Below are 20,000 nucleotides of genomic sequence, written 5' to 3'. Positions count from 1 at the left end.
GCACTGAGGGCAGCGTGGGGGTGGCTGTGTGTTGCATCATGCTGCTGCACGGTGGGTGTCCTCACACTCTGCAGTGTGCCAGTCCCAGGCAGGAAAGGGTTACCCGGAGCCTTTGCTTGCAAAACAATTCTTTTGGCTCAGCCTGCCAAAAAAGTAGCCCTGGCATGCTCCCGAGGAAGGCAAGGCTGGGGCTGAGGGCAGGTGGCGGGTGCAGGTTAAATAAAGAGCTTTCCACTCCACTTATGGGAAACCCACCTGCCATCATGTTGTCCCTGGAGGGCTGAGGGCAGCCAGGGCCACTTCCTCACCCTGCCTGACACACTTGCCCTTGCCAGTGGTCACGAAAGAGGGAGCTGCCTGCGAAGGGACCACCCCCTCCTCTGCCCCCTCCAACCACCCCTTCCCGGGATCAGATCCTGTACTCAGGAACTCCCTAGGAGCCCGAAGGAAAATCCCAGGGGCTTCCCCTTGACGCAGGTGTTTGCCTACCCTGTTTACCGATGAGGAAGCAGGGCACAATGGGAGGAGGGAAAGATGGTCCTGGCCTATCTCATTTCTCTCTTACTGGGGTGAGGGGGCTCAGGGCCCCTCTTTGTTTGCAGCATTCACACACACACACCCACCCCAGGTGCTCAGCTCCTTGTGGGAGCTATCCTAAAGCCCCATCAGGCTTGGCACGTGTCGCTGGGTCAGGGCACATATGCAGGAGCCATTAGACTTTGAAGGAGGACTTCTGGAGCACAGGACCCTGTCATGAAAGCAGTGCGAGTTTTGGGGTGTTCTTTTGCCGTGGGAGAGAGCAGTACCAGGAAAAAAAAGAGGTGATTTGCAGATAAACTTCCAGCCCAAGAAAAGTTTTTGCTCTTCTATGGCTATGCTAAAGGTGCATTTGTTTTGCATTTTTGCTCATTTTACTTGCATTAAAGTGAGATTCATACATGAGTACAGTTTTTTTTTAGCCCCATCCTAAAGCAAAAGCCTGTGGGAGGAGCTGCCCTGGTCCTTCCCTGGTATCTGAGGGCAGGGAGGGCCACTGGGCAGCCCTAAGGGCTCTCTCAGTGACTGGGGATGGACTGGAAAGTAGCTGCTTCTCAAAAACCAGTTTCTTCTCAAAAAGCAAACACAAGCTTTTATTGCCGTTTGTGTAGCGGCACACACTCCATCTGTCAGCTCCCTGTTGGGATTTTGGGAGGTGCTTAACATTAAGTCCTCAGTACTTGACCCCTGATCTCAGGTTCAGTTGTGGCTTAGGTGGTGTTATGAGATGGATTTTAGGACCTGCTTCTGTTATTTGATTAAAAGACTGTTTTAGAAGCACAGACAAAAGTTAACTTAGAATAGCATCCTCATGAGTTAGATGGCATTCACAAACTCCACATTCTCACCTATAGTATTAATTTATGGTCCTAACCCCACGACAGAAGGGGCTGATTTTTGAAAGGGGGAGGGATGCTGAGCCAGCTGCTCCTCTCCAACCTGATCAAAATCAAAGGGGTCAGGAGATGCTTGCACCTTCTGAATGAAGACCTATATTTTGCAGTGCCAAACTTGGGTTTAGGACCACTCATGAGCACAGCTTCGGGCAGAGGCGAGTCCTTCAGCAGTGAGGGTGTTGCACAGGCACTGCCTTGCACAGAGGGACTGATGCTGCCACTGGTGTGTCGTTGTCTGCTGCCTCTAACAGCAGCACTTGGTCTCAATCTAACCCACAGCAGCAGGTATTCTCAATCACCTCGGTGCCAATTTCATCCAGGTGAAGATAAATGCCCTAAAGAGCATTCTTACAGCTGAGAAAAATGACTGCTTTGGGTTTTTTGTTGCTTAATCAATGAACAGGGATGCAATGAACCCTAAGTCTATGAAACCACCCTGTTCAGGTTTTCATTTCAAACTAAAAGACTCTCTTTATCCTGAAACCAGCCTTTTATTTGGGCTTGGGATTTTCCTTAATATTTTTAGCAATTGAAGACACAGATTTTTTGGAAATGGGTGAGTTGGATTTTCACATGGCTCACAAGCCCCATTGTTGGGAAGGTGTTTTGAAAAATTTTGCTTGTGCACAGCGGTCTGGGTTTGGTCTTTTTTGTGCAGTTCTCAATAATTTCATTATCCTCCCTGCACCTCTAACAGTGCTGTTGGCAGCAGGGAAAGGATCCCCGGGACCAGCATCCTCTGTTTTGAGAGAAGCAAAGGGATAAATGGGGTATCAGGGGAGTAAAAGAGGAAAGAAGGAAGGATGCAGGACACCCACATGCTGTGGGAGGGAGGGTAACAAAGGGGAATGGCTCTTGCCTGCACCAAAACATCCTGTGGGGCTGCAGCTCACTGCTCCCTCCACAGCCATCTGGATCCAGGGCTGGACCAGTGCAGGACAACCCTCCACAATTTAAGTCTACGGCTGCATGCAGTGGGCAATGCAAGAAGCTGCCCTCGGTTAAAATATCACCAAGGGATGGAAAATCTAGAGAGAAGACAGGTCCTTGAAAGGACAAAAACTATGTGGGGCTGCTTAGATGATCTTGGGAGACACAGTCATGACTGGATTTGGATGTAAGCTTCCCCCAGATCTGCAGATTACCTGGGCCATTACCTAAATTATACAAGGAGCTAAGGGAAAACCCAGGCTCTGAGAGAAAGTCTTGAGGGAGCCTCTGCACAAAAGAGCAAAAGAAATCCTGGAGAAGATGAGCACGTTGGAGTGTCTTCCTAATTTTATTTTGATATAGATTTTGCTAAAGTGAAAATCTGCATTTGCACAGAGAGCAGAATGTGACCCAGGAAGGGCCACCCCCCCTCATAGGTCATGGCTTTGTGCAAAGGGAGCTGGCACCCCAACACGCTTCTCCCCTTGGCTTCCAAAGCTGCAGAAACAAAAAGCACTGTGACCCACAGTATTTACTGGGCTTGGCTTTGTTGAGAGGACCTGAACACCCCCTCAAACTTAAGATCAGTGCAACCTCACTGTGTCCTCAGTTGGCTGTGTGTCTCCCATGGGCATTTGGCCAGTAATATTTATTCAATGAGATTTACTAAAGGGACAAAATAGGCCACTTGAAAACTATCATTACTTTTCACAGGAAACTCCTAAACAAAAAATTCTGTGGCAACCTTTATTTCTGAAAGTGAGGCATTAAAATGAAGACTTTCAAATCTTCAAACAATTTTATTTTGTAGGAAAATTTTGTGCTGTTTCTATTTCATTAATCCACAAGAAAAATAAATTAATGGAACATGTCTTGTTAGGGTTTATTTGCTTATTTATTTATTTTTGAACCAAACAGGCATTTTTCTTTAAAAAAAAAATTAAAGAGCTATTCAATTGTACAGATTCTCATGGCACATTTCCTGGGGCTGGAAAATGCAGCACACAAGGGTGACTGTAACCTATTGATCAGCTAATGGATAACTGCAGGCAGTGCTGGTGTGCAGGGCTGCCACGTGGGACAGATGCCAGTCAGGGTGGGCCACTTTACCAACAGAACCATTCAGAGTACCCCCCAGCCTTGTCCACTTTCCCGGGAATCGCTGGCAGTTTTGGGGATCCTCTTCCAACCCTCACGGCCAGAACATATTTTGAAGGGGCTAAAATGTTCTGGCTTCAGGCTTTGGGAAGTAGTTGTATTTGCAGCTGGCAAAGACTTTGTTTTTCATTTGTCCAGGATCTCAAAAATAAAGCAGCTTCTGATTGCTATGCAGCAGGAAAAGCTGGAGCATTGCTGGCTGTCACAAGGGCTGTGTGCTGTGGGTGATGGCGATGAGCAGATGTCAGGGAAATCTTCCATTGCCCCCCTTGTCTCCTTCTTCCCCCCTCCAGAGCACCCTGTCAGCCTTGAAACTACACTGCCCTGTGCAGAGCTGGGGCCAGCACTGAGCAGACCTCTCGCACTGTGGTGACCCTGGGCAGCTCATCCTCTGTGCTTGCAGGGACTGCAGCCAAACCCTGTCTTGTCTTGGCTGCTCAAGGCCATGCTCTGAAAATAAAGCTGCAGCTTGGAGGCAGTTCTGGCTGTTGATGTCCAGGGAGTGCCACAGGCAGCCCAGGAATGAACCTCTGTGTAACCCCACCTCAGGGAGCTGTATATATATAGATCCCTGGAAGCAGTTTTCTTCCTTGGCACATCACTCCCACCCATAACTCCCTCCCAACAAGCACTCCCTGCTCCCCTGTGCCCTCACTGCTTGGCTTCCAGCAGCTTCTCTCTCTACCAGGGTAAACAAGGCTTTAAAGCTGAGAAATCTGGAGGAAGGAGGGGAAAGGGGGAAGATTGCCTTGTAAGAGGACTCTCACACATGCTCACAGACGAGCAGCCCAAAGTCAGCATCAGCAGGCATCAGCCCTTGACCCAGGTTCACAAAGGCACGAGGACCTGAGCAGTATTTGCAGTGGAGGTCATGCCTTGTCACAGTTCTGGCTGGGCTGTCCTCTTTCCAAAGCAGAGGTGCTGTAAGGCTTCAGGTACAGGTGTGTAAGGAGACCTCTGTATGGATGTAGCTCTACTCTTGTCCCAGGGGAAGAGCTGCCCTGGTGCCTGGTGCATGCAGGCAGGGACAAGGGTGCTCCCATGGGCAGGCTGACGGTGACTACTGGACAGTGACCCTGCATCCCACACCACGGGCTCCTCAAACCCCCTAGACACAGACACCATCTAATCTATTTGAGTGCAAAATACAGTGAGTTTACATTGCTGTTTATGGTGGCCAGTGCTGAACTGCTGGTGTTGCGCTGGGTAGGTCAGTATTGGGAAGGGGACAGCCAGAGAGCGGAGGAAGGGCTGGAGGCCAGAGCAAAGCAAGAAGCAGAGCACTGCCAGCCGTGCAGAACAGAACACTCCTGCCCTTCACAAACCTCCCTGTGGCGGCAGGGAGAAGGCTGCTTGCAGAGGGAGGGACCATGCGAGCAGGAGGAGGTCTGAAGCAGATCAACACAAAAGAAGCCAACAAGGTTTCCCAGGGCAACTGTATCGGCTTCCGGAAGGATTTTTAATTCCCTTTAGCAACAATAATTACAAAAAATAGTTACAATAACAGAGATATAAGAGTCTAAACGGTTTTGCGTTTGCTAGCACTGAACTATGCTGCCACTGGGCTACCTGCCTACAGAGCTCAACCAAAGGGCACAGTGGGGAGCTCTGCCCGTCCTGCACTATGTTCCACGCTGAAGATTAAGAGGTCCAGGTGCTAAAGCTGTCCACTTTCTTGCCACAAGTTTTTCGGAGTGGTGTGTGGGGACTGAGGCACTTTTACAAAGGCAGGTTATTTTCTCTATAAGGATCTCTTCTCCTGGAACCCCTTTATCCCCAACACCAGAAAAAAACCCCAAATCAACTAAGAGCTACCAGAAATCCCTTATCCCAATCATTTTGAAGTAGTGATGGTGTTATTCCTATCTAATCTCAGCAGCACTGACAGACCATGTTTCTGCAACTGCAGGAACCAAGCAGTTTACATTGGAAAGTTGCTTTTCTTTCTTCTTTCTCCTTTCCCATACCAAGCCTCCATCACAGTTTTCCTCTGTGACCATGAACAAGTCAACACTCAGGGCTCTGTTTGTTGCCAGCAAAGTGCCTTTTCTATTTTCCATCTCAAAGGAAGATAAAGAGGAATAGCTAATGCCCATGAAGGGTTTTGAGATGTTGTCATAGAAGGTGTTTGGGGAATGTGAAATACTTGTGATCCTAAATTTAGCTCTGAAAGTCATGCAGCCCAGTTTTCTGGCACAAATACCAGAGAAAGTCTTGAAATCTGAACATTTTCCAATTGCAGCCACAAGCCGGAGGCTGCAGTAGCCACAGGTGGTTCTGGGAATCTCTGGCTGTGCCTCCTGCAAGTCCTTTGCCTTGCTGAGCGCCCAGACCTCCCACTTCCTCACAAGCTGTTCCCACCAGGAATCCAAACCACCAGCGGTTTCTGTCCTTGTCTTGGGTGTGATGGCTCCATATTTGGCCTCCAAGAGCCCTGTGTGGTAAGGTTATTCTTCAAACCTAATAGAAGTGGCAAATTTAGGAGATTTACAGCGTTCAAAACAGGTCAGGGAGAATATGAGCAATATTTCTTGGGATAAACGTTTTAGGAGAAACGTAGTGATTGATTTGAGACCTTCTCCTCTGAGATTTCTTCCCTCTTTCCTTAATTTTTGTTAGTCCACTGAAGACAGTCCATTGTGGCCAAGACTGCATGGTCAAGGTGTTATCGTTCTTCTATTCACATTTGATGGGTTAAATGCCAGACAGGTTAATAAAGAAGCTTGGTTCTGCTTAGACAGCAAAATATGGTATAAAGTGGAACTTGGAGCTGAATTCCAAAGTCAACCTAAAAAGGGTGTAACGTAATCCTTGAGGTGCTTAGGCTCTGCTGATATCTTGCTTTATTTTTTTTTAGTGCCTGCTGCACAAGTTCCTGGGTGGAAAAGCAATTGTTTGACAGAAAGCTGATGTAAATTCTGTCTTGATCTTGATCAGAATCCAGAAACCAGGTGTAGCTCTGCCCAAACTGGAGGTGCTTGGTTTCTTCAGCAGTTGCAGCTTCCTGTGGCAAAGGCTGCAGCAGGACTGCGGGCAGCGCAGGGAGTGCACCTGCTGAATGTACATCACCGTTTAAAAATAAAAAGGGGAGAGAAAAGAACAACATGGAAAATATTGCAAGGTCAGCAGATGGCAGGGGGAGGGCTCATGCCTGGGCAGGGGGATTTGGGCAAGGACAGGACAAATACTGGGATGGAGGCATAGCCACGTAAAGAGAAGGCATCTGGGATGTTCCGCAGCGCAGAAGTAATGGAGAAGGCTCCTGGAGTGCTGTAGTGACATTACACTCAGTACTCATTTCTACTCTTAGTGCATGTTAGATTGGCTCTATTTCAGCATTGTTGCAAGGTTTCAGCCCATGTACCCAGTCTCAGATGCCCTCTGCTGCAATGCAGACAGGCTGGAGTTGATTCATCCCCACTGAAGCTGGGGGGGGAAACAGCAGATTTGGTTAACTTTTAAGTGCTTGGATGATCAGGTCCCAGATTAAGAAACAAAGCTATAGCAGTAAAAGCAATCACGGGAGGAAGCAGAAGGGAGGAAGAAGGAATAATTTTGCTGCTGTAGGTCCAGAACCTGGCATGACTTGAGGCCATGGAAAGTGTAAGATATATGCATTGAATCAGTTGCCTGTTCTGTAGAGATTTTTTTGTTCATTTCATAATTCACATCTATTTTTCTCCATTTGCTGTGAAAGAATCTGTGTGAATTAAGGATCAGTTGAGCCAATGAAGGTATAGAAGAAAACTGAAGAGCAGTAAGACTCAGGTCTGGACCACAGGCATTCTGTAGGAGTTGTAGTTTTGATGTAGTTTTGAATTACATACATGGGTGGAAAAAAGAAAAACATTAAAGGAGATAATGTTTTATGACATAATCATCATACCATTGACTTTGTGCTGGGAGAGAGTGCTGAGTTGCAGTGCTGGGAGTGAGGGCAGGCTCAAGCTCCGAGGAAGTATTTTTCTTTCTGACTGGTTTATCTCTTACCAGCATAATGGTAAGTGGCTTCAGAGTAGTTTAGGAGAAAGTAATATAAATATACTGACTGCATATGGGAAGGGTGTTTTTATTCAGTAGGTGTAACTGTAAGGAGGGTTTGGTATTGCTAAATGAATATTTAAAGCAAATGTCTGATAAGTTCTTCACTGGCAGTTTGACTTGTGAGTCATGTTGCACAGTCCCCAACCATGCCCCTCTCTATTTATAAAGTCATGCCTTGCTATATCTGACTCGCTAAATAAGCCTTTCAAATTGTGGAGGGGATTCTAGCAGCATAGTGTGGGAACCAGGGAATAATTCAGAGGAGGAAGGGAAGTTAGAAAGGACACGACAGACCACTGCATGCTGACTGTCCTCTGAAGAGCAGAGCAAATGTGCTATTTGACCTCTTCACCATGAAAATGCCCAGGAGGCAGGGACATATGGCTTCGGTCTGCTGGGCACAAGGTAGAGAAAGAAGAGTAGAGTGAAGGTTTGTCTGAGCCGAGCCCCTGTAGGTGTTCCAGGATGCATGGAGGAGCAGGGGGAGGTTACTCCGGGGAAGCATGCCAACAGACCCATCAGCTAGTGGTTTTCTCCCTATGCACAGTGCCTGGAGCAGGGCTGTGGAGCTGCTGGAGCTGCTCCCTGCTGCAGCTATGGAGTGGAGTGGAGTCTCGGTGGGGGTCCCCGCCAGCATCTGCCCTGGCCCCTGCCACACACAGGAGCCCTTTCTGGGTCACTGCCCGCCAGCTGGCTGTGGCTGTGGGGTGCCTCGGTGCTGACAGGGCTTAGATGTGCAGGACAGGAGGGGACACATCTCCGGAGTGGCATCCTCCTCCCCAGGGCTCCAGCTGGAGCTGCAATAAAGTGTGTTTCCAAATGCTGATAACATAGTGATTACCAAGTAGGTGCAGGACAGGGGAGATGAGGCAAAGGAACATGAGGAATGCAGTAGAAATTGTGCTGGGAAGCCCAGCAGTGGGGCCACTAAAGGCAGAAGGAAGTGTCCTGACCTGTTTTATCCATCTCCTCTTCACAGACAACAGGCAAGGGAGGGACAAACACATGCAAATTGTTTTTAAAGGGTGGTTTGGATGAATGCATGATCTTATTTTTTCCCTGTCAGTCATTTTTCCATGGTGGGCATCTGCAAAGGACTGGGCAGACAAGAGATGAGGGCCGAATGTGAGACAAACACGTTCATCCAGAGTCTGCCTTTGCAGAAGTAGGGCCCCATCACAGGTAATGGTTACTTCGGGAGACAAATGCCGTCACTCTAAACATCCCCCCTCTTCCTCCTTCTTCCTCCCACTTTATATACTGACATGATGTCATATGGTCAGTTTGGGTCACCTGTCCTGGCTGCGTCTCCTCCCAGAATCCCATTCTCCCCCAACGTCCTCACTAGTGTGGCTGTACCAAAAGCAGAAAAAGCCTTGGCTCTGTGTAAGCCCTGCTCAGCAATAACAAAAACATCTCTATATTATCAACCCTGTGTTCAGCACAAATTCAAAACACAGCCCCATACCAGCCACCATGAAGAAAATTAACTCTATCCCAGCTGAAACCAGCACACTTGGAAAGCAGAGTGGTGGGGTTACAGCATCACCTGTTTCTGAGACTTTAGTGACTGAAGAAAGTGGTTTTATTCCTGCACACCTCTTTCTGTGTGCAGGAGCTAACTGCTTTCTGCTGGACATGGTTTGCCTCTGCAGGAATTCACAGGAAGCCAGTTTCTTTCCTGTTCAACACAGCACTGCCATAGTGTTCATTCACTGTTCCTGAGTGTCTTCCTCCAAAGAGGTTTTGGAGCAGACAGTGGGTCTGAGCACCATGCAGACAGCATTTGGGAGCAGTCACATAGGGCTGTACAACTACAAATGAGTGAGTGTTTCATAGCCAGAGGAATATGTTTCTCTGGTCTTGCAGGGGATGGGGAGCAGGAGTGTGGGGTTGACAGGGGTGCCCACACAGCTGTGGGAGTGCCAGGAGCACAGGCCAGAGTCCCAAACTCCCAGTCTCTTCTCTCAGGAGCAGAGCCATCCACTTCATCAGCCACTGCTAGCAAAATGCCCTGCTCAGTGAGCTTCTCCTGTGAGCTTGGCTCAGTGAATCTTTTTTAGCTCTGCATGCCCCAAGTTTCCTCACAGTGCCCATCATCTCTGATCCAGGGCAAGTGGCAGGTGCTGGGGCAGCAGGTGAATGTCAGTGCTGGGGCAGGATCTGGCAAGCTCCAAAACCAGCTCCTTTTCTGCTCCAGAAACAGCCCCCTACACCACCCTTGGCCCCCTCAGCGGCAAAACCAGCACATATTTCTCCTGAAGCAGCCTGGCTGGCACTTACAGTGCTGTCCCTGGACATGGATGTCTCACTTTGTGTGGGGTGGCAGGAACAAGGGGGTCAGGGCACCATGGTGGATTTTTGCAGGGAGAAGTCCGATTCACAGGAGGCTCAGGCTGGATTCACACCAGCAGGCTGGGGAGATGAAAGTCAGCCTAACACAGCTCTCCAGGGCCAACAGGTTGCCCGTGCTGAGTGGATAATTAATTATAAACAATATATGCAGACGTCAGCACTCTCTGGGGGAGCAGCTCACAAGTGGTGCACAGGTTCTTTTCAAGAGCATCCATTTGTCAAAACCATTCTCAAGATAATTTCTGGTGCCTTGGAGGGATGCTGTACTTCAAGCTGGGGGTTTTCCCACTGGGCACAGGTTTTGCTTGCTCCCCATCCTCTGAGAACCAAAATCTGCATGCCAAGCCATGTGACAGCAGAACTGAGGTACCCTTCTTGTAGGGATGCTGCAAGATCCATAGCTGCTTTTTGACTGCAGCTGGCCTTTTTGCTGACTGTCCTTGTGACAAGGCTGCTTTGCTGGAGTGGGTTAGGATGGAGAGAACTAGAGGGGACAAACAGGTGTCTGGAGACAAATGTATTGAAATTTTAATCTGGAGAGACTTGGGGAAATGGCTGCAGTGTTTGCTTTTCTGCATTTTAAATCAGTACTGGTTTTGCTGAACAGCTGGATTTCCTCCCAAGAAGTGATGAGGGAACCCTTAATACACGATGGTCGATTTTACAAAATGCTGTATGATGTGAGGGGCTGCAGACACACACCCTGCTCCCTGCCAAGGTAGGCTGGTGGTTTAACACAACAGCTGGAGGAGCCTTGGGCTGGCGGGGGTGTGTCGCCTGCTGGCCACGCAGCAGGGGCCGGGGGGGTGCAGGACAATGGCAGACCACAGGCCAGGAAGGCTGACATCCAGCCCTGATGGCTTCACAGTGGTGCTGACAGAAGGGCTGAGCCCCTGCCGCAGGGCTGTCCTGCCCCCGGCAGCCACCAGCAGGTCAGCGGCATGCGCCTCACCCTCCCCGGGGTGTCTAGCTTTTCCTTGCCTTGCAGCAGCGTATCTTCCAGCTCCCTCCCACAGGTAGAGCCGGGGGGATGCCGAGGTTAATAACCCAGACCCAGAAAGTCCTTTTCCAAAAAGAAAACTGCAAAGCTGGTGAGTGGTTGGTGGTGCTTAGCACGTACGTGTGTGCTCCGGCTGCTGGCCGGGTTTGCTACCGAGGCAAAGGAAGGGGCACGATAAGACTTTAATCTCCCTCTTCACTGGGGGATAAACGAGCTCTGACTACAGAGGCGTTTCCCAGCCCGGTAGCCAAAAGGCTGATCACACGCCTCTCGCTAGCTGCCCAGAGCTGCTCTCAGGGGGTTTGCACATCTGCAGACTCGGAGGGGTTAAAAATAAATCCCACCCCGCTGATGGCACATTTTATGTCCATTTAAAGGTGTGCCATGCATTTCCATCCCAACAGTCCTCTGTGGGACCTGAGCAAATGCCTTCATGGTGCTGACGTTTTGTTCAAGGCTCTTTCTGCTCCCGAAGCCCGTGGCTGCCCGGGCTGGCTCTCCACTCCGGCTGCTATTTCAGGGGGCTGCATTTGCCCCCAGCTGCCCTGTTCTGAACGAGCAACTGCAGTGCGATTGCTGACACACAGCACATAATGAGTTTATATTTCTGAGCAAGGCAGGGAGCTGTTCTCTAAATGAGTAAAACATTCTTTTTTTTTTTTTTTTCCAATAAGCCGGAGAATACCTGTTAGAAAAGCGGCATCCTTTCTGCGACTTTTTCGTGCTGGCCGTGTGGGGTGGCTGCGCTACTTTTTGGGGTGAACATCCCAGCAGCGTGCCGTCTGGCACATGTGTTCCTCCAAGCGTCTTCCACGTGCGCTCGAGGAAACATCTGGGGCTGGACGTCTGTGCCCCAGCCACCGCAGCTCGTGTGGGACCCAGCCCTGGCCCGGCCCCTTTGGAGCTGCAGGGGTCGGCCCCCGCAGCGCTGCCACCTCCCTACCGCCGGTGGGCAGGGGTCTAACGTGTGTCAGATAGGGCCCGGCCCTGGTCAGCACTGCAGGTCAGGGAATTTCCCACCCATGGCTCCTGGCGCCGAGGAGGCTGCTTGGGGTGCAGATGGCGTGGTTATAGCACGTAAACAGGCACCTGAGCGTATTTGTAAGAAGCAAAAGCAAAAAGGAGCTGCTGCGGGTTCTGCTATGGAGAGGAGCAGTGAGGGGGGGCTGGCGTGGTGGCACTGCCCTGCACCCTTTGAAGCATGTGGTGCTGCTGCTGCGCTGGCAGGGAGAGGAGAGCAGGGAGCAGGGAGCAAGGCAGGAGCCCACAACAGGGGGATGCCAACAGGTTTCCTTCCCAGAGTGATGCTGGCAGGAGCTGTGTGCTGCTTGCAAGGGGCCTTTCTCTGCTGGCAACCGCCAGGTCATGCACAGACCAGGCCACCACTTCATGCCATATGAAACCCAAGAAAGCTTGGATAATCTCCAAAGGGTGGATGAAATTCCCATATCAAGCAAGCTTCACTGTAGCTCTGCTAAAGTCCAGGGAAGTTTGCCTTTGTGGGAGGACCTGGGTACTTTTATAAGGGGTTCCATTCCTCCCCCAGGAGCCCCCAGCCAGTCAGTGTAGCTGAGACCATATTAGGGATGCCTTTCCCTGAGTCTGAACTATGTGTTTCCATCACATTCCCCACAAGAAGGCTCCCTGCAAGGTTTCCCCCTACACTGTCTTAAAGAGTCAGTGAAGGTAACATCTTTGGGGTGAGAAGCAGGGACGATGGGGCCCTATTGCTCATCCTCCAAGCCAGCACTTATCCCAAATGGGTATAAGTGAGGACAAGCCAAGGTGCCAGCGGGGAGAGAAGGGAGAGCTGTCAGCCTGCATGTGATTTTCCAGCTTGTCTTTGCCTTCCTCACCACCATTTCCCAGTTTTTTCTGCTGCCCCTGTGAAATTTTGGAAGCAGTTTAGAAGCTCAGCTTGGCAGCTGAGCCCTACCCCTGCTCAGAGCTGAACCCTTGATGTGACTGGCTTTATTTGGGATGAAATCTTTGCAGCCCCCCACCAAGAGGCTGGGAGTCCTGCTCACCTGCAGGGTACGGCCGAGGGCAGGTAAACCCCTCTCGGGAGCTCCCTGCATAGTCTTCCTCCTGTCCCCATCGTGGCATCCTCCTCCACCCTGTGTCCTCATCAGGAGCCGGGGGGTCCTTTGGAACTGTTTCTCTAGGTGATCTGGGGAAGAACTTCTAATACACTACTTCTTCTGAACTGGTGCTGGAGGTGCTTCAGAAAAAAGTGAGATAGTTGTGGCAACCTTCAGTGAATGGTCTCAAAGCACATGGTCATGGCACTGAGATCCTTAAATGGAGTTTATGCTGGGATGAGGGTTTTTTTGTTGAAGAGCCACTTGTTTGCAGGGGGAGGATCAATGAGATTAGGTTACAGAGACTTCACAAACTGATGGTGAAATCAGCCCAGAGTCAGCACTGAGCTGCCAATAATTTCTGGTGTTTAAAAGCAGATTTGGAAATAAGAACTTGAGCCGGCCTTGTTCCCAAGCCTTCTCATTTCAGATTCTGTGAAGTTTTTTCAAGTATTGAATTATTTTCTACAGATCATTTGTTATTACCCATCAATTCACTGCTTGAGATCCATCACTGTGCAGGCTGCTGTTAGGTACAGGACTGGCACTGGGCCACCATATGGGGAACTGTGAGGCATGTGGGCTCCTATGCTGGAAGTAACATCCCAAAGCCACAGAAACAGCTTCTGTCCCCATCACCTAGAGGCTGACTCTAGCCCAGCAGTGATGGTCTGAAGGACTGACCTTTCAAAGTTTATCATTTCAGCAGCACTCCCTTACTGCTGTGAGGGAGGGAGCAGGTTACAGCACAGGTGTTTGTGTTTCGCCCCAGAAATTTTATGTTCTCTCAGTGACAGATGGGCTCTCTGAGGTAGCCATTAAATGCTGGAGATTTTGAATCCCTTGCTTGTGGCAAATGCTGTACCAGCCTCTTGGGTGTTGTCCAGAGCCAAAAGAAGGAGAGGAAGATGCATCTGGGATTGCAAAAGGAATGTGAGCAGAACCAACAGCAAAAGTAATCCTGACCAGTGGCTGGATTGCTGCCCCAGAGCTCCAGAGGGAAGGGAGTATGAGCTGAGAACAGCTTTGTGTAACAATATGAGCTTGAGATAAGGCTGAAGGAAAGTGTGTGGGCTCAGATACTTCTCCATCACCTGTGTCTCCCTGAGTGGGTGCACTCGGACTGCCTCCTGCCTCAAATTGTGGAGGTGGCATCCTGCAGGTGTTACTGAGACCATGAACTCAACAATGTCTTGCACGTTGCAAGTGGCTGTGCTGGACTCTGCCACTTGGAGCGTGATGCAGGTCTGCCTTGATGACTTTTTGGGAGTGAGATCCCACCACATGGTGAACTGCCTCAATCCCTGTTTGTCCTTTAAAACCAGATTTGGAAATATGAACTTGAACTGGCATGTAGCTGAGAGTGGGATCTCCTGCACTGCCCATGGAGCAGTACATCTGGGAGCCAGGTCCTTGCCTTGGCCATGGGACAGGCAGCTGCTGAGCAGAGTCACCGGCCAGCCTGCTGGTCACTGGGGCTGCTCAAGCAGGAGACAAAAAGGGACAGGTGGGAAACGTCTCCCGATTCTCCTGCCTCTTACTCACCTGGTGTGTAAACTTGATTTTTCTCAGAGGGAGTAGGCAGCCTGCAAACGTGTTGCTGGGGACAGTGTCTTGACAAGCACCCCCTTACTGCAGACTGTAAGATCAGGTTCCGTGCTAGGACCCACTTGACCAGTCAGCAGTGGTGTGCAACCTTGCAACCTTAAGGACTCAAAAAAAAAGGGGAAAAAAAGAACTGATACCAGTATGGACTTTGTTCTTTGCCACTGTAACAATTTAAAACTAGGAGCTGAGCTGTGTTCACACCATGTGGGCAACAGTCAGCCTCTCTGGGTGCCCAGTTTAGGACTCAGAACTGCAGCAACGAGAAGACACTCAGGAGTGGGAAGTGTCTCTCCCTGCTCCTGGCCAAATTACTAGCACACAACCCAAGGAGCCACATCTCTCTTTTCATCTTTTAGAAAGGTGAATGGAAAGTGTGGACCTTTGACAAGACTCAGAGGAGCTGCTAAGGTTGCTGTGAACTCTGCTGCTGTGGGTGCTTGGAGGCACAGCCACTCAGCTGTAATGGCAAAAAGCTTCAAGCTGTTCCAAGAAAAATGTCAGATTTTCACAAATAACAGGATTTGTGATCAGAGCTGCCAGAAGAGGGGGTACAGGGCTTTCCCAACTGGTCGCAACTCACAATGGCCGTGGTCAAGTTTGCAGAGCTCTGGATACTGGGATCAGGCCGTTCTGGGAGACTTCTGCAGCCAAGTGCACTACTGCTGACTAACCTGCCCCTAAGAACATTTGAACCAGCTCTTCTGATCCTTCTCCCAAGACAGTGTTACCCTGTGGGCAGCTGGTGTAGACCTAAAAAGGATAATAACTCATGAAACCAAAGAACCTGCATCTGCAGGATTAACCAGGCTACTATTGACAGCATGACGGCTTGTTTTGTGAAGTGACTGGGACAGCTACCCCCAGTATTGGCAAAGATTCACTGATCTAGGTGAAAGCAGAGTTTACAGGTCTAGGAAGACTGTGCTTTTTTCCCTATCTGGGAAACTTTTCTTGCTGATTTGGATTTTATGCTGTTAAATACTTCAAAAATACATTCCTCTTTGAGAAGCAGCTTATTTCTTTTCCCTGGTTTCTCTCTCCTCCAAACTTTACCCAAGCAAACTCAGCGGCCCAGTTTCAGACTCTGACAGCTCCTGATTCGGCTGGAAGCCAGTCTGTGGATATGAAAGATGTGTTGACATGTAATTTTTCCACTCCTACTGCATATAAACTGTCCACTATTCCCCATTATTTCCTGGAGCTAGAGAGAGGTGCAACAGCAAAAGACTGCAAGACAAAACCATGTGTAAACTACCCATGTGACTACCCGGTGTTTTTCTGGACTGTACTCTGCAAAATAACATCCATGCTCATTTTTCTTTACCTGCTAATTTTTGTGTAAAACTCAGGCTATGTCTCTGCTCTTGACTTTGCTGTGGTTGTTTCAGACAAAAATAAGGCTGTTTCCCAGACCAGGCTGCTGTCCTCCCTAGTGGGAATGGTACTCCCATTGAAATGGGGGTAGTGGAGGAAACTGGGGTTTGGCATCAATCAGTCATCTGTCATGGATCTGGTCAGAAACTCTAGACCTACCTTTCCACCTGGTTTGCTATGTGTAGAAGAAAAATAATAAGAATTAGGAGGCAGCAATAAGATCCTCAGGGGAAAAGTGCTTTAAAAGGAAAAAGCGTGCTTAGAATTTCAGTGTTATGATTCAAATGGTGTCTTTATTTCATTTTTTAATGAAGGCAAAAATGCAGTAAAGTATACAAGGGAGGAAATTCTAATGTTAGTATCAGCCTCATAAATGTCGTACTTCCTCATCCAGGAATCATTTAATAACTGGCTATTCTCAGTACATGAAAGTCTCTGCCATGAGGTATTGAAGCCAAAACTCATTAGGATTAAATTAATAATAATGTTTATACAGCTACACTGAGAATATCCAGAGCTGCTGTGTCAAGGACGGGGAATGATTCTTGTCTGGCACATACAGAGCTGCTTGGCTGTAGCTGGAGGGGTGAGGGAGGAGTTGTTCTTCACCCAGGACGGTCTCAGCATCCTGCCCCAGAGCTGCTGAATGTCTCTGGAGCTGGTTTGGGACGTTGGGCGCTGTGGCCTGGAGGTTTCTGCACTGTATGTGTCAAGATTAGATTGTGGCAGGGCATGGGGAATGTGGCTGACAGCCACATTCAGCCTCTTGCTTGCCTCAGCCTCAGGTAATGTGTGAATTACAGCATCAGCTCTGCTGGGTGTCTCTGCACACTTCTGTCACAAGTCTTCTTACACAAGTGGTCCCCAGTTGCTTTCCAAGCCTTGCTGCAGCTCCTTCCCCAGGCACTGTGGGATGTACACGCAAACTGTTGGATGGGAGGGTTGACCTGCGAAGGAGAAACTTAAGCAGGAGTGTGAAGGTGCAGCTTACCTCGTAGCACAGTAGCACACGGGCAGCTGGGTGCTCATTTCCATGTCAGCAGGAGTACTAAGCCTGTGCAGTACAATAGAGAGGATGGGTGGAGGCAGCTACTAACACTACTGTGTTATTCATGAAGTATTGACACCTTGCAGGCTCTTGTGAAGATTAGGTGCCTCCTCTGAAGAGTGCAGAATTTAGGGAAAAAATTGCAGAAAATGGGAACTCACAGACTGTGTGCCAGGATCTGGAGCTTGTCATACTGGCATTTCCTGTGTGATGGCTGAGACACGGATCAATGACTGGGCAGTAGGTTTATGAGCACCCCAAGAGAAGCTTGGTTCTGCAAAAGGGGATCCCTACCTGATAGGGAAGTCAACAGAGAGTATCCATGTACCTCTGATATAGCTGTGTCTTCTTAAACTGATGTCATGGTTCAACCCCAGCTGGCAACCCAGTACTGTGCAGTCACTTGGTCACTCCCCTCACTCCTTGGTAGGGTGGGGAGGAGAACCAGGAGAAAAGAACAGGTAAAACTTGTGGGTTGAGATAAGAACAGCTCAATAATTGAAATAAAGTGAAATATAGTTCCAATTATAATAATAACAATAATAACATATAATGATAGTAATAAAACTGGGAGGAAGAGAGAGATAAAACCCAAGAGAAGTCAGTGCTGCACAGTATAATTGCTCACCATCCACTGACTGATGCTCAGCCCACCCCCAAGCAGCAATCAGTGGCTCCCAGGTAACTCCCCCCAGTTTACATACTGGGAATGATGTTTTATGGTGTGGAGCATCCCTTTGGCCAGTTTGGGTCAGTTGTCCTGGCTGTTCTCCCTCCCAGCTTCTGGTGCACCTGCTGGCTGGCAGAGGATGGGAAACTGAAAAGTGCTTGATTTAGAGTAAGCACTACTGACCAACAGCTAAAATATCAGTGTATTACCAACATTATTCTCATACTTAATCCAACACACAGCACTGCACCAGTTACTAAGAAGAAAATTATCTCAGCTGAAACCAGGACAACAGGGAATGGAAGTCCTTTGAGAAAGGAAAGATTGATATAATAAAATACGTGGAAAAAGAGGCAGCATTTTCATAACCACAAGTGACCAGCTAAAACTGTGCAGGTTGATTCAAAATGACATTTTGTACAAAATAACATTTTATAAAAGGAAAGGAAATTCTGCAACCCCCAGACCTTGCTTGCTTATATGAAATCCACTTATGTCATCTCCTCATATAGACTGAGCAGAGTATCAGAGTAAGAAAACAGAGTCCAGGTTAATTGTGGAGCAACCTGCTCTCCTCTCTAGACAGCACTGCTACAGCTGCTTTCTCTAGTCCTGTCTTCAGTTACAGGTGTTTTAAAATCTATTGTTCCCTGTTATTTTCCAAGAAATGCCCTCTCTTAGAGCAGGTGGTGCTGAGGACGTGGCTGGATCCCAGCGGGACCACTAAGGGCAAAAGGAGAAGGCATCAGGGACAACCCAGATGCAACTGGAGCCCTCAGTGGGAGTAATAAACGAGTGAGGCAGCTCCCAAATATAATACTCAGGATAGCACTGGGTGAGGGGAGAAAACTGCTGCATCTGCCTGGTTTTATTCCGGTGCAGTATGTGAGCAAGGCTCCTGCTCGTCTGCCTCGGGCAGGGCGCTGTGAGTGTCACAGCATGGAGAGAAGGAGCCCTCAGAAGGAGCTCCTGTCTCGTTTTTGAGGCAGTTGAGTGGGAGTAGGTGCCCTGCTATTTCGGTGCCTCTCTTCCCAGTAAATACACTGCCCAGACTCTGCTCCCTGGCAGCCCTATCACCACCCACCCTGAGCGCAGAAGGCAGAGCTGAAGGGAGCTGGGGGAGTTACGATGGGTTTTAAAATGGAACCTAACAAGTTGATGGATGCAGATGTACAGCGTGTCTGCCTGAAGCACCAGGCGCTGGCTGTCACTGCAACTGGCCTCTCCTGACTGCATTTTCCTGAATCGCAAAGAACAGCCGGGATTTGTCCAATATCCTGCTGTCATCGGGCTGTTGACATAACTGCAAAGGTTGGGGCATTGTGAGGGCTGAAGGGAGGTATCCAGGTACTTCTGGAAAGGTCAGGCAACATCTCCGTCCCTTTCACTCATGCCTGAGCACCACGGGGTTGGAAAGCCTCAGCCTGTCCACGCAAAACCAGGGCTAAATTCTGCTCGATCTGAGCATCGATTAAACTAAGTCAATTTGGTTATGTTAGCCGTATCGAGGATTGCATCACTCTGCCGCGCAGGCAGAGGTGCTGAGTGTAACACCCGCCCCCTCACCTTAAAGCCACCAACACTTTTGTTTCACTGGAAGAGTGTGGGCCAGCGTTCACCATCCCGGGAATCCGCGCCAGCTTGTGTTTTTTCATTTATCTCAGTCAGGGGACGCACAGGGCAAGGCAAGGAAAAAAACCTGTTTGCTTCCTTATTAGTTAAAAAAAAAAAAAAGCAGTTTCCTAGAACTGTTTCTGAAAATCCGTCAGTGCCCCCGTGTGTCGGAGCGGGGCCTGGCGAGGAGGCCGGAGAGCCTCTGTGCCGAGCCTGCGCATGGCAAGGGGAGTCAGGTTTGCAGGGGTCCAAAACGGGGCGCTCGCAGCCCGTCGGGCGGGGGATCACGCTGTCCCCTCCCAGAGTGTGCGCGACACTGTGGCAAAGGCTCTGCAGCAAACCCTTTTCAAGGACAGTCATGTCCCACAGGGGCACGACTCGCTGCGATGCCCTAGAAACGGTGTGTGGGAGAAGGAAACATCCAGAAATCGCCGAAGAGCCGGGGGTGCGTGTCCGTGTGCGGGCAGGCAAGAGGGCGGAGGGCGGCTGCAGAGGCCGCCCCGGTTTCTGCATTTGCCTCTAAAGCATTTCATATCCCAAGCGACGGCGGCCGCCCAGCTCAGGGCTGGATTAGGCCAATCTGTTCTGGCGCTCCCTGGAGACAAGTTTTTAAAGCAGATTAGCGCAAAATGGAGAGTGCTGCTGCAGCGTTGCCCTGTTGTTGCAGAGGCGTTCACCTCCCTCC

At 49.5% G+C, this 20,000-nt stretch overlaps 1 protein-coding gene and 1 long non-coding RNA gene across 2 annotated transcripts in view; one reads left to right on the top strand and one right to left on the bottom strand.

The window, feature by feature from the left end:
- Positions 1 to 16,256: 16,256 nt before the first annotated feature.
- LOC108449452 lies at positions 16,257 to 17,534 on the bottom strand. The gene is made up of 2 exons (XR_001865610.1): positions 17,360 to 17,534; positions 16,257 to 16,930 (listed from the first exon to the last, which is right to left on the bottom strand). It is a non-coding gene; the product is annotated as an uncharacterized LOC108449452 (long non-coding RNA).
- Positions 17,535 to 19,658: 2,124 nt separating this feature from the next.
- The window catches only part of CCSAP (centriole, cilia and spindle associated protein), a 15,519-nt gene continuing 15,177 nt past the window's right edge, over positions 19,659 to 20,000 (top strand). The window contains exon 1 of the mRNA XM_017745379.1: positions 19,659 to 19,818. Coding sequence (XP_017600868.1) covers positions 19,674 to 19,818 — 145 coding nt within the window. The 5' untranslated portion in view covers positions 19,659 to 19,673. The remainder of the gene's footprint in view (positions 19,819 to 20,000) is intronic.

This window comes from Corvus brachyrhynchos, unplaced genomic scaffold (genome assembly GCF_000691975.1).
Source record: "Corvus brachyrhynchos isolate BGI_N302 unplaced genomic scaffold, ASM69197v1 scaffold70, whole genome shotgun sequence".
NCBI lineage: Eukaryota > Metazoa > Chordata > Aves > Passeriformes > Corvidae > Corvus > Corvus brachyrhynchos.
This window is presented reverse-complemented; position numbering and strand designations above follow the sequence as displayed.